This window comes from Alternaria ethzedia (genome assembly GCF_023757985.1).
Source record: "Alternaria ethzedia strain BMP 0044 chromosome Unknown scaffold_9, whole genome shotgun sequence".
Lineage (NCBI taxonomy): Eukaryota > Fungi > Ascomycota > Dothideomycetes > Pleosporales > Pleosporaceae > Alternaria > Alternaria ethzedia.
Genome location: NW_026056202.1, coordinates 301,670 through 314,240, shown reverse-complemented (window position 1 = coordinate 314,240; position 12,571 = coordinate 301,670). Strand labels below are relative to the sequence as shown.

The 12,571-nt window shown below is 51.3% G+C and overlaps 4 protein-coding genes across 4 annotated transcripts; 3 read left to right on the top strand and 1 right to left on the bottom strand.

Annotated features, from left to right (window-relative positions):
* Nucleotides 1-1,031: 1,031 nt before the first annotated feature.
* On the top strand, nucleotides 1,032-2,010 carry J4E87_004678 (uncharacterized protein; the record flags this gene model as incomplete). Its single annotated transcript, XM_049376297.1, has 2 exons — nucleotides 1,032-1,377; nucleotides 1,436-2,010. 2 exons carry the CDS (start codon nucleotides 1,032-1,034, stop codon nucleotides 2,008-2,010), a joined length of 921 nt encoding a protein of 306 aa, XP_049233808.1.
* Nucleotides 2,011-5,911: 3,901 nt separating this feature from the next.
* On the bottom strand, nucleotides 5,912-7,155 carry J4E87_004677 (uncharacterized protein; the record flags this gene model as incomplete). Its single annotated transcript, XM_049376296.1, has 3 exons — nucleotides 5,912-6,458; nucleotides 6,505-6,650; nucleotides 6,700-7,155. The coding sequence occupies 3 exons, from the start codon at nucleotides 7,153-7,155 to the stop codon at nucleotides 5,912-5,914; spliced, it is 1,149 nt and encodes a 382-aa protein (XP_049233807.1).
* A 586-nt stretch (nucleotides 7,156-7,741) lies between these two features.
* Nucleotides 7,742-9,427, top strand: J4E87_004676 (uncharacterized protein; the record flags this gene model as incomplete). Its single annotated transcript, XM_049376295.1, has 4 exons — nucleotides 7,742-7,872; nucleotides 8,103-8,373; nucleotides 8,427-8,573; nucleotides 8,630-9,427. The coding sequence occupies 4 exons, from the start codon at nucleotides 7,742-7,744 to the stop codon at nucleotides 9,425-9,427; spliced, it is 1,347 nt and encodes a 448-aa protein (XP_049233806.1).
* Nucleotides 9,428-9,961: 534 nt separating this feature from the next.
* Nucleotides 9,962-11,769, top strand: J4E87_004675 (uncharacterized protein; the record flags this gene model as incomplete). The annotated part of the gene is made up of 4 exons (XM_049376294.1): nucleotides 9,962-10,206; nucleotides 10,254-10,392; nucleotides 10,569-11,162; nucleotides 11,215-11,769. 4 exons carry the CDS (start codon nucleotides 9,962-9,964, stop codon nucleotides 11,767-11,769), a joined length of 1,533 nt encoding a protein of 510 aa, XP_049233805.1.
* Between the last annotated feature and the right edge of the window lie 802 nt (nucleotides 11,770-12,571).

Here is a 12,571-nt window from a genome sequence, read left to right as displayed (position 1 = left end):
TATATCCCTATCTGATCGCAGCTCTCGTCACCATGCTTGCACATTATATCCATAATGCAGTTGAGACGGCTCCATCGGCTGCCGAAATGCTCATCTACAAGCAGCTACTCGCTGATCTCGATACTATGGTTCTTGCAGGCGACAACCCGGACTTGGAAGCGAAAAGAAACTTTTGCAAGTGCTTGTTATCGACTCTCGAGGTGCGGCACAGCGCATGCGCGATAGGTGGAGTTACAGGATGCATCGCGGTGACGAGTTAAGAGCTTTCGTAGGGAGTGAGCAAGTGGTCTATCAATGCACACGCGCTGTTATATGACACTGCTATCCAAGAACTCTCCTATTCATCTACGCCTGGCTTCAGGCGGAGACCCCTTCGGAATCTTTTTGATAATCCGCTCGACTTTCGTGATTGATTGTTGCACTTCAGTAGTGCTTGCGTCGATCTTCGCGATCTTTGTCTTCGACTTGATGCCCTGCTCTGCCTTTTTAAAGGCTATCTTCATGTCTTCATATATGATGACAAGTTTGGAATCAAGCTCTACAGTCTTGTCAGCTGCATGCGCTTACTTAGACCCGCAACCCGGTTTCACTCACCTTCCCAATCTTCCAAGACCATCCGACCACCCACTTTCAGTAGTGTCTCGAACAGATCCGATAATCTCGCATCCAGCCGCCTCAAGGCGACGCTGTAATTCTTTGAGCTCTTCTCGAATCTTATGCCGTCTTAGTGAAGCTGTTTGGTATCGAATGCAAATCGGACAGTGCGGATGTTGGATTCAAGAGCACTGTCTATCTCTCGTTCTAGTGGTGGATGAGGGATGGGATTCTGTGCGACGATAGACGACCGCTCATGTATTCGCTGAGATACCACGGGAAGCGTGCGCAGGCATTCGCGAGAAGGTGCAGACGTTACTTGAGGGGCGTCCATAACCCTCGTGGTTAACAGTGGCCTTGCAAGATTGAGAGATTGATAATTGATAAACAAGGGGTGTTAGAGCGGGGGTCAAGGCTGAGATAACGCTGCGGCTGAGATGCACGCTGCGGCTGAGATGCACGCTGCGGCTGAGGTGCATGAAAAGGAAAATCTCCTGAACGCGACGCCCCAAAACCAGGCTGCCGTTGGAAAACCTAGCAGTCAGCTTCCATCCTGTTATGCGCTCATGGCGAACCCAGGTAACAATACCGATTTATTGGGATACGCTGCGCGTTCGCTAGAAGAAGAGGAGGAATTCCACTTCCTACGTTTCGAGTCGCTTCAGCGGACCAATATTGTTGCGCAGCAGCTGAGGCTCTTTGAAATCAAGCAGAAGCTTGAAAACGCGCAGGATGTCTCGGCAGACGACCTCGCAGATCTCCAAAATACCCTAAAAGACTATAGTAAGAGCCAGCAGAAAGATCGGAGTACTCAAGAGCTCTGCAGCTGACAGAACACTAGGCAGTACGATCCGAGACTATCAATTTCTTCGAAGCAGAAAGAAAGTGGCGAAGGAAGAGATGTTCGCGAGGAGGCTTCGGATCCAAGCATGGTTGCAACCCAAATTTGGCAGTGGCGACCTATTTTGGTCCCGCTACGCCTACTTCGACGAAAAGAATCCCCCGATGGATTTTGTCCGAAATTTCCTGAGGATAAAACTGCCTGTCTACTTTACGTATTCCAGAAACGAGCGATTGACCGAAAATATAGAGTACGATGATGGCAAGCCACCCGAAGGCATGTCGTCAACTGTCGATAACATCGCCCGGTTCTTGCAAGCGATGACGGGTGGACTGTTCCTCATCGTCCCGATGCTGGTCATGGCTTTCGAAACATCGCAAAAGAAAAGCCTCATCACGGTCTCGTTATCGGTCTTCCTGTTCGCCCTCGCACTGTCATTTGGAGTCAGAACTTCCAACATCGAAGCGCTTGTCTCAACAGCGACGTATGCTGCTGTTCTGGTGGTGTTCGTGGGGACGAGTTCGGGCGATGGGGCCACTGTGGCAGCTGCAAGTAACTCCACAATGGCATTGTAGTGACTGGAAGTGAACGGAGGCCGGATAGTACAAGGACAGACACCTAACTCTACTACACTATCGTGTGGCAGCTTGACGAACAATCTTTGATTCGAAGATTGCTCCCTTTCGTACAAAATGTCGTCCGCGGCTTTGTCGATGCCGCTCACTATGCATCGCGACTGTGTCAAGTACGCGGGAGTTAGGGGCCCATACTAAGTAGCACAATATCGAAATGCCGTGCTAGTGTTACATTGACAAAGTGCGTACATGTGCGACATCGATGGGTCACACACACTTACTTATTAGTTCAGGCTGTGCTTACCGTACCGCAAGGCTGTCATTCAGCCAGAGGACAAAACAACCTAGGTGAGAATATTACCAAAATAGGCCTTTCTCCATATCGCAGGTTCAGCACAGCTTGTTGGCATTATAAATAGAAGTATCTGGGCCTCTCTCTGCATAGCTATGAATGAACCTGCATTTCATGTTGAGTCTTGAAAATTGTGCTGCCCAGCTGAAAATCATGCTTGCCGAGGTGAGATTATGAGATCATCAGGCAGCCGAGATGTGATCCATTGGCTCTCGACGTCTCTCGACGTCCAAGCGCCCTGCACGTTGCTGTGTCCTGGTCCAGAGGCGCAATTCTGCCTTACTGGAAAGAGAACACATCTCTCCTCAACTTCCTCCGCAGACTTATCAATTTCACACAATCGCTCCGGGCGATGGGCCGCGGTGGTTACAACGGTGGTAGCGCAGCTGTGGACGGGCCAAACGTCGACGACGTTTATATTTTCACGGCGGACCGGGGTTTAGATGCTGATCTCATTCAACGCTCGCGGATCGTAGGGGCTGGATTTTCGTTGAAAAATGAGCACGGCGCCGTACAAAGAGAGTTTGGATATCTTCTCAGTGTGGATTCGATCGCAACAAGCACGCAGCCTTCAAGGAAAGGCCTTGTAGAGAGAATCCTCGCGGCTTTTGGAAGAAGAGACAAGTCTGGACGCAAGAGCACGACACAGATCAAGTGGGTATCGGCATCGCATTTGCTTCACACCGCGCCAGGAGGAGCGAGTCTGGCGGATCAATACTATCTGGACCACCCAGAAGCGAAGCGACCTTTTGCAGGGTACAACTAGTCGAGTCAGACAGCACAGATGCAGCACAGAGGTTATGCACCGAAGTCGACCTGGCGACATCGGCAGTTCCCACCTGATGCTACTTCTACCGTGCCTTGGGACGGCAGCCAAGAACGACAACCAGCGTTTACAGATGACTTATCGAAAACAAGGGTCGACTTCGATGCTTATATCAACTCTATGGATGATCGATCTTTCGCATACCTATGCTTGATACGCGAATACGCCACTCGTGCTCTTCAAGGAAAAGCAGCAGAATACAGTGGATTATATCAGGCTATGGTATCTCAGACTATTGTCGAAGAAGTCTCATCACGTATATCGATTATCGAATTCCTAAATGATGGTCTACGCTCGAGGACCTTTGCGGCGTTCGAAGAATTCAAGAACTACATTGATGAAGCGTCGGCAAGAAGCGACTCACCATTCAGACGTTTGTTCGTATTGGAAGATATGCCTGTGCGATACATCTGCCTGTTAGGATCAAGGCTACGTATTCATCCTACAGTCTTCGCGCGCCATTATACAACCGGGGGCAATAGCACGATATCGGACAACATTAATAGTCTCCCTTCGATAATCCAAACCAGCACCTCCGACGGCCTCGACTACGAAAGTGATGATGAAGAACTCCACACGCCTGGTAAAAGAAGAAGTTTTACGCTTCGGTATCCAGTACTCATGCCGCATGTATCTGCCAAACAAAACTCTGACCCGTCCAAATGTCCGACGTGGCTCAAGCCGAACGCGAGACTGAGGGACCAGAGCGCAAATCCACGATTCGTCGTTTCGAGGAACCTGGAAACACCGACTAAATATGATCAGTGGGACGCAAGAGGCGAGATTTCTGAGTTGGAGAGCCAAGTCACATACTGGTACCATATGTTGCCAGGAGGCGGCTGGGAAGGTCAGTCAGAATTTCTACCTTGCTAAATCCAGTCCAGACACTCATGGTACACCTGCAGGCCTAACGCTTGTTGACCCATGCATCAAAGACCCAGCCCATCTCGCTGTTATCAAAGGCAGTCCATATCCGAATCTCAGTCGTATAATTCGATATCCAGAACTTGAAGATCACGAGAAATCTGAATTGGCCCCTCATCCGCTGCAATGGCACCCTAGTGCAGCCTTCACAAAATACGTCCTGCACGATGACATATTGATTCATTTCTCGGTGGCCAATACCGGTCCAGGAGGGAACCCACTATCTGTAACGCCCTTTCTGCGTGGTTTTGTGATCAGCAAATGGACCGCCGAATTGAATCACATTCGCAGAAGCTATGGCCATACACGAGCGGCGCTCTTCTCAGTCTCTTCGTCGCATTATTCTGGAAATACGCGTACTTCAGCGCCGCACACAGTGCGCTGGGGGGCGGATTGGAAAGAGTGGCTCTTCGAGACGATGGCAAAATTCACAACGGACCTGTATCTCTACCGTTTCGAAGTCGAGACCAACATGCGCGCTCTGGGGATCGACGTCGAAGATGCGCAAAGTTATGGTTTTGTTGGCAAACGAGAGGCGCAGATATGGCGGCTCTTGCGTACCAGTTGTATCGATTTGCAGGAGATGTTCCAGCATTTGACCGATTCATACACCCAGATCATCGCGCTAAGAGAGGCACAGGCGAGTAATGCGCAAGCCAACTCTGTGCGTTGGCTCACAGTATTGGGGACCCTTTTTGTGCCTTTGTCCGTGGTCGCGGGTATCATGTCTATGGGGGGTGATTTCCTGCCAGGAGAGAGCAAGTTCTGGGTGTTCTTTGCTGTGATATGCCCTGTTCTGCTGATCATAGGCGCAGTCTTGGTGATGACTATGGGACAGCAGACACTATCGCCGTGGCAAAGATTCAGGTCTTGGTGCGGTATGAGTAGCTAAGGTATCCTCAACGATTCGCTGGATTTGCGGTACTGCCCATGTCCCTACAGGAAGAAGCTGCAGCGGGGTTAAACCGCAGCATTACAACCCTTGGTCCAAAGGCGCGATGATGTGAACCCATCTCAAAGACGAGACGTACCACGACGCCGCACGCTTCGACCTAGTCTTCGCCATGGCGCAGAAGCTCCATGTACCACTGTGACAGCAACCTGCTGCTCCGACCGTAGATATCGTATCCAAATTGTCGTAGGCAACTACCTAGCCGCCGTAGCGGGAAAGCTCGGGGTAACGTCGTGGGGTTGGCGTATCGATGTAGGAATGCACGTATTGCGTCTCTATGGCGCGGGGTTATTCGATCGCTTCCCCAAGCTGAAGCTCATAATTGGACACAACGGCGAAGGGCTGCCCATGTTCATTGATCGAATCGATTCGACGGGACTACGCAACGATGCGAAGTTGGATTGGACGTGGAAGACGAATGGCTGGAGCACGACAAGTGCGTTCTTTACTGTGAGGCAATTTGAGCAGCTGAGGCAGGCGAACCCAGTCGAGAGGATTATGTATTCTGTCGATTATCCTTTCAGCAGCGATACGGACGGGTGGGCGTTTGTGAAGAAGTTGGCGCGGGCGCAGGTCATGAGTGACGCCGAGATGGACATGTTTGCGTGGCAGAATGCTGGGAAGTTGCTGAAACAATGAGTAGCTGACATTGATGAAACGATAAGTAAAGGTCATCGAACAATGATGGTATTTGCCTATGGATACGCGTTGGCCGCATGCACGAAGAGCATCAAGGGGTCGATGATGCCATGCCAAGCCCTATATGACACTTGTTCACGATAGGAATAGCGCAGTAGCCAGCCCATCCAGCTCGCGCCTTCGCGCTGGAACGCGTCTCTCCTGCTCCCTAAACATCCTCAGGTCCTGCGAGGCCCAATGCTTGTCTGCGAGTCGGTGCATCGGCCTTAAAGTACGGCTTCTCCGCCAACGACGTAACCCTTGTTCCGTGCCTCGGCTCAATTCCTCCATAATCCCAACTCGCGTTGTGGATTGTAATTCTGTTATCCCACAATGCCGAAGTTCCTGGCGTCCAGCGGAACCGGACCTGGATATCGACGTTGTTTTCGTACACATCGAAGAGGTAGTTGAGAATGACGTCGCTTTCAGCTTTGTCTAATCCGACAATGCGATCTGTGAAGGCGCGGTTGACCCACAGAGCTTTCCATCCGGTTGCCGGGTGGACACGAACGATCGGATGAACGCGTTCGATGTGCTTAGGGCCAGCGCTAGTATCGTCACGATCGAGGTACGGGTGCGCACTGCGGTACACTGCTTCTCTGCCATCGATGATCTTTCGGAAAGCAGGAGAAAGTTTCTCGTACGCAGCGTAGCCTGAAGCCCAGAGGGTGTCACCTCCGATCTTGGGGATGGTATCGTTGTGGAGATGGGTTACGCTAAAAGAGTCAGAAATGAACATCCTTCCAAGATACTACCACTTACCCAGCAGGTTGGCGTTCGTGTACCAGATCAGTGTGCCATCTAGATGCACCACCCGTCTTCCGGAAGCTGGCTGGCACTTCCGTCGCCTGCAGAGCGGGCCACAGAACAGTCACCCCTGGCACACCGGGTACGAATGGAACTTGCGGCTTCACTCGATCTTAGCGCGTGAAGTGTCTTCGGGGAAAAATTACTCACGTGGACTTCAATTTCGCCATAATACTCGCCCAGCTTCTTCTGCTCTTGAGGCGAGAGATCCTGATCACGGAAAAACACCACGCTTCTTTCAGCGATCAGAAGACCAAGCTCATCCTTTTGTTGGTCGGTAAGGTCCTTCAGCTGAAGTCCAACGATCTCAGTTCCGATGTGTGAGGTCAAATGGATGACTTCCTTCGCAGCACTAAACAGCGCTTGCTTCTCTGGATCGGCTCGGGCACCCGGATCGATGTGCTCACGATCATAGTCCCTGATTTTGTACACATCGTCAAGGTAGAGTGGTTTTGCTGGTCTGTACGGATAGCCGGCCGACAGATCGATTCCCGCCTTCTCGAGTCTCTTCCTGGCTGGCTCTGGCAATCCCAGCGAGTCTTTCCGCGGCTGGACAGTATCCTTCTCCTGAATGTGTTCGTGAACGGGGATTGCGATTGGAGCCATTGTCAAAGTCGTTTGTGATGCAGTTGCGCAGACCTCATCACTCGCGGTCCGACCAATTTTATACCCGGAACTCTATTACCCCACTTCTCAAAACGTTCGCTCACAAATCCGACTCCCATGCGTGGTCGACTGATGTGGCTGTATCGCGTGTTGTTTGCGACACATGTTGCGGGGTTGCGATCACATCATAATCTTGCAGATGACGAATACCCATTCAACGCTTCTCCTGTTATCGCTCGGACAAACTTCGCTTCATTTCAAATGTATCGCGAACTGAGATCACACCTTAGTCGCAAATAGGTGCGTCGGTGTTGGTTGCTTGCATCCCACGCGTTTATGGCCGCTCATGATGCCATCCGTATCCACCATCACGCTTTGTTTCTAGCTACACCCCAGTTGAGATGCTTACAGTGCTGACAAGCCCTATAGCCGAGGCACAAGCAAGGAATGCTGACAGTGGGTAGATGGCATTCATGATTGAGTGTTGGGAGGCTTGCGTGTGTTGCTGTCGGCTGAAAACTCGTGTTCCATGTGCACGCGCGAAGCTGCGAAAAACTTCCTCCAGCATACAAGCAGTATTCTGAACATGTCGTTCCGCTGCAAAAGTGTCGCTGTAATCGGTGCAGGCATCAGTGGCGTGGTAGCTGCAGCTCATCTTCAAAGAGAGGGTATCGAAGTCACCGTTTTTGAGCGATCGAGTGCCGCAGGAGGCATATGGTAATCAACCCATCATTTATGCCCCCCAAACTTGACTGACGGCATGAAAGGCTCTACGATGAGCGACAGCCTCTGGAACCGCCGTATCCGAGAACCGAAGTTTGCAGAGCTGATAGTGCTCATGCGACAGAAGAGACGGAGGAGACAGAGAGACTGCTTCATGCGCCACCTGGGTAATTTCCACAGACATAGTCTTGAAGCGCTACTTTGGACTGACTGGCCTCATACAGTCCATGTTATGTGGGCCTCAAGAACAACGTGAGCACGCGCTTGCTGGAAACCACCTTGAATCCGTTTCCGCCTGGGACTGAGGATTATGTAACGCATCAAGTCCTGTGCGACTATATACAAGCTACTGCTGCCTCCACGGGGGTGCATGGGTTGACACAGTACGACACAGATGTGAGACGCGTCACGAAGAACGGCAAATCGTGGACGGTCGAGACTGTGACTCTGCAGACTGATCAGGAAGGTGCGCTCGAGAGACGTGTATCTGTTCATGTCAGTATTATTCTGATGTTGGCTGCGCCTGGAGTTTGCTAATCTTGGGCTAGGACTTTGACGCCGTAGTGATTGCGTCCGGTCATTACCACACACCAAGAGTTCCCGACACGCCTGGACTGGCGGAGTGGAAGCGACGATTTCCTGGTAGAGTGCAGCATTCAAAAAGCTACCGAAGGCCCGAGAATGCCCAAGATAAGGTACATGCGCGCCAGGCTGAGCGAAACGACGTCGTTGTGATCTGATACCACTCCAGAACTATCTACTTGTCGGTGCAAGTGTATCCGCAACGGACATTGCCCGCGAACTGAGCCCGTACGCAAACAAGATCTTACAGAGCCAAAGGAATGGCAAATTTGATCTACCTCCTAGCATGCTTCCCAACAATGCATTTCGCATAGAAGAGGTGGCATCGTACGACGAACCACGCGCGAATGCATATGCATCAGCGTCACTGAACCCCGACGAAGCGATTCCGGCAACCGTCACATTGAAGTCGGGCGCAAAGATCTGCGATATCCACCATGTAATACTTTGCACTGGCTACTATCTCACCCTGCCTTTCCTACCACAGCTCACCTCGGATGAGACGCCAGTCGAGCATGCCGACGACGCGGTGTTGGTGACGGATGGTACACAGTTCCACAATCTACACAAAGACATCTTCTACATCAATGATCCGACCCTCGCTCTTGTTGGCGTGCCTTTCTTCACGGCCACTTTCACTCTGTTCGAGTTTCAAGCCATGGTCGTTGCAAAGGTGCTCTCAGGCCAGGCCAAGCTTCCTAGCAAAGATGCTATGCGGGCGGAATACGACGCACGTGTGAAGAGTAAAGGCTATGGCAAGGCTTTCCATAGTCTGCGGGATCAAGAAGCGAGCTATGTCGACGAGCTTATGGCCTGGGTCAATGCTGATCTAGAAGAAGCCGGCAAGGATAAGTTGCGTGGTCATACCGAGAAGTGGTATAGCGCAAGGGCAGAGCAGCTTGAGAGGATGAAAGCGCTCTTTGCTAACCCTGGAACTGAGAAGCGGTTTGAAGCGACATGTATATGATGTACCGGATGAATACAACATGTCTCAATCGCAAAGATCAATCCGCGCAGACAGCCAGCAGCGCAGACGACCTCGGGAGCTTTCTACAGTCACATGATCAAATGAAATGTGTTGAGATTCTCCGCGTTTTTCGGCATGGTTATTGCGCGACTCAGGCACGCAATCTGCATGCCTGATCACGACACATGACGCCACACCACTCCCATGCATCACGACGATCTTGAGCCTACAAACACCGGAAACGCAATTCACATTCGTGCTTATCAGATCTAGATTGTCTACATGTCGCACGAACCCCACGCGAACCCTGTCATAACGCCATACCAGCCCCAGTATGTCGAATCGCACTACGAATCCTACCGCGCATTATCGACTCGCCACTGACGCGCCGAGCGCCATGCTGAACGGGTGACCTCGTAAACGATGCTTAGCTATGGCAAAGAAGGCCTTGTGCTGCTTGTTCAATAAAGCTGAGGCTTGTGCCAGTACAGCTTCAGACACCAGACACACGCTTCACACTGAAGCCTCGCGAAGATGGGTCGACCTCAAGATATCTCCACGGAAGCAGTCGCAGCTACGAATGTCATCCAAACCAATGAAGAGCTTAAAGCGAAGCCGCACAAGTGGTACTACTACCTCTGGGATACCCTGGACAAGCCGAAAGAAGAGCGATGGTTCATGTTCAAGCTCGATGCCGCTCTACTCACCTTCGCGTCGTTGGGGTACTTTATCAAGTACCTTGATCAGATGAACATCAACAGCGCTTTTGTCTCTGGCATGTATGTATCGGTCTTCCTTTAGCAAGCATTGACTGACCTCGGAGTAGGAAGGAAGATCTTGGGCTTTACGGCAACCAGCTCAACTACATGCAAACTTGCTGGACTGTAGGCTATGTCATCGGCGAGATACCCAGCAACATCATCTTGACTCGCATTCGACCGTCGATCTGGATACCGGCAATGGAGGTATGATTCCGCACCACCGCACCCCATTCAAGGGAAAAGTCGAACACCTAAGAGCCTACATCAAGATAAAAGCTTGCGAAGTTGGTGGCCTAACGGCAACGTAGGCTCCCGGGTGTTCGGTTTTTCCCTTGTATGAGGTGACCGCGCCGTTGGGAGATGAGTACTGACACCGGTAGCTTACTTGGGCTGTCTTGACGTTCTGCCTTTGCCGTGCCAACAACGCCGAAACAATCTACGCTCTACGCTTCCTTATCGGCCTTGCCGAGAGCACTTTCTACCCAGGCATGCAATACATCATCGGATCGTGGTATCGAAAGGAAGAGCTCGCTAAGCGATCTTGTATCTTCCACACAAGCGGTGCCATCGCGACCATGTTCTCCGGCTACCTGATGGCCGGTGTGTACAAGCTCGACGGCAAAGGCGGCTTTAGAGGCTGGCAATGGCTCTTCATCGTCGACGGGATAATCTCTCTCCCCATCGCGGTCCTTGGCTTCTTCTGTCTGCCCGATCTACCAGAGATCTCGAAGCCTTTCTACCTGACCAAAGAGGAGGTTGCATTTGCGCAGGAGCGCATGCGACTCGAAGGCCGGCAGAAGCGGAAGCCGTATACTAGGGCCAAAGTTCGCAAGATCTTTACATCGTGGCATGTCTGGGCTCTTGTTCCGCTTTATGTATTCTTCAACAATGCTAGTATGGGATCGCAGCCGATATTTCAGCAGTTTCTCAAGGCAAGCAAAGACCCAAAATATACTGTCAGCGAGATCAACACCGTAAGTTCCGCTAAGCCGTTGCAACGAGGACCAATGCTGACGCTATTGACAGTACCCGACGACGACCAACGCTGTACAAGTCGTCACAACACTACTGTACGCCTGGACGAGCGACAGTATCCTCAAAGGCTCCAGATGGCAACCCATCGTCTTCGGCGGCTGCATGAACATCATCTGCTCCACCAGCCTCGCAATCTGGGATATACCCATCAAATGGAAGTGGGCTTGCTATATCCTCTCCGGTTTCGGTGGCGGTCTCTCTGGCTTGTGCTTCGCATGGGCACACGAGATATGCACGCACGATAACGAAGAGCGGGCCATTGTTGTCGCGGCTATGAATGAGATGGCTTATGTGATACAGGCTTGGCTGCCGCTTCTTGTTTGGAGGCAGGTTGAGGCACCGCAGTATCGGAAGGGGTTTATTACGGTGGCGTTTTTGAGTGCGGCGCTGATTGCGACTGCGCTTACGATTCGGTTGCTGTATGCGAGAGAGTTGGTTAAGAGGGGTGACGGTCAGGCTTCTGAAAGTGAGGAACGGATGAGTTCTGATGAGGAGACGACGGGGTTGGGCAGTGATGGGGATGTTGATCACATCAAAGCGCCCTGAGGACTGTGATTGCTATCACTTGAACGTTGTGTCCTGGTTGCGTCACCTCCATCCCATGGTACACTTGATGACACATCGCAACGAGCGACTCACAACTTCCGAAATCTATATGTACCCGTCCAATCAGGTCCTCTCAAAAAAAGAGAAGTATCGTCAACACAAGAGCTTCCAAGTTGTGTCTCCTACAGAACCAAGATACTCTTCCATAGTCGTGATCATTGACTATCCCATTGCTCAAATAAGACAAAAGGTTTGTTCCTCTGGTATTCCCACTGCTGGACCCTGGAAAATTTCTCCGTTCATGATTTCGTCGACATAAGCCTGACCCATGAATACATATTTGCTTCCTCTCGGTCGCAGCACATAGGGTGTGTTACCACCGTACAACACCACCACGATATCACCGACTCCCATGCATTGTGGGCCGAGGCCATACGAACCCTTCTCCGTCCAGAACAGGCGTCGGTGATCACAAACATGATAGGCCCTTCTTTCGAACAAAGCTGAATCGCCATCGTGAGCGTACTCGCCCTGATCACCAGACTCTTGAAGATTGATCAGTCGGCGCAGCAAACGTGAGCAAGCCTTGCTGTGTCTCACCTTTTCATCTGAAAGCTGTAGGTATTTGTCGAGACCACTCACCCAGCTACCTGCTGTCAACGTACGAGCGAATCTCTCTGGGGACGATTTGGCTACCGTACGTTCGTAAGATTTGATGAATGGATGTCTTTTGGGTGGATTGTCGATAGCTTGGACATCTTCGGTATCAGGTATGCCTTCTCTGGCATCCTCGGTAGGCTTT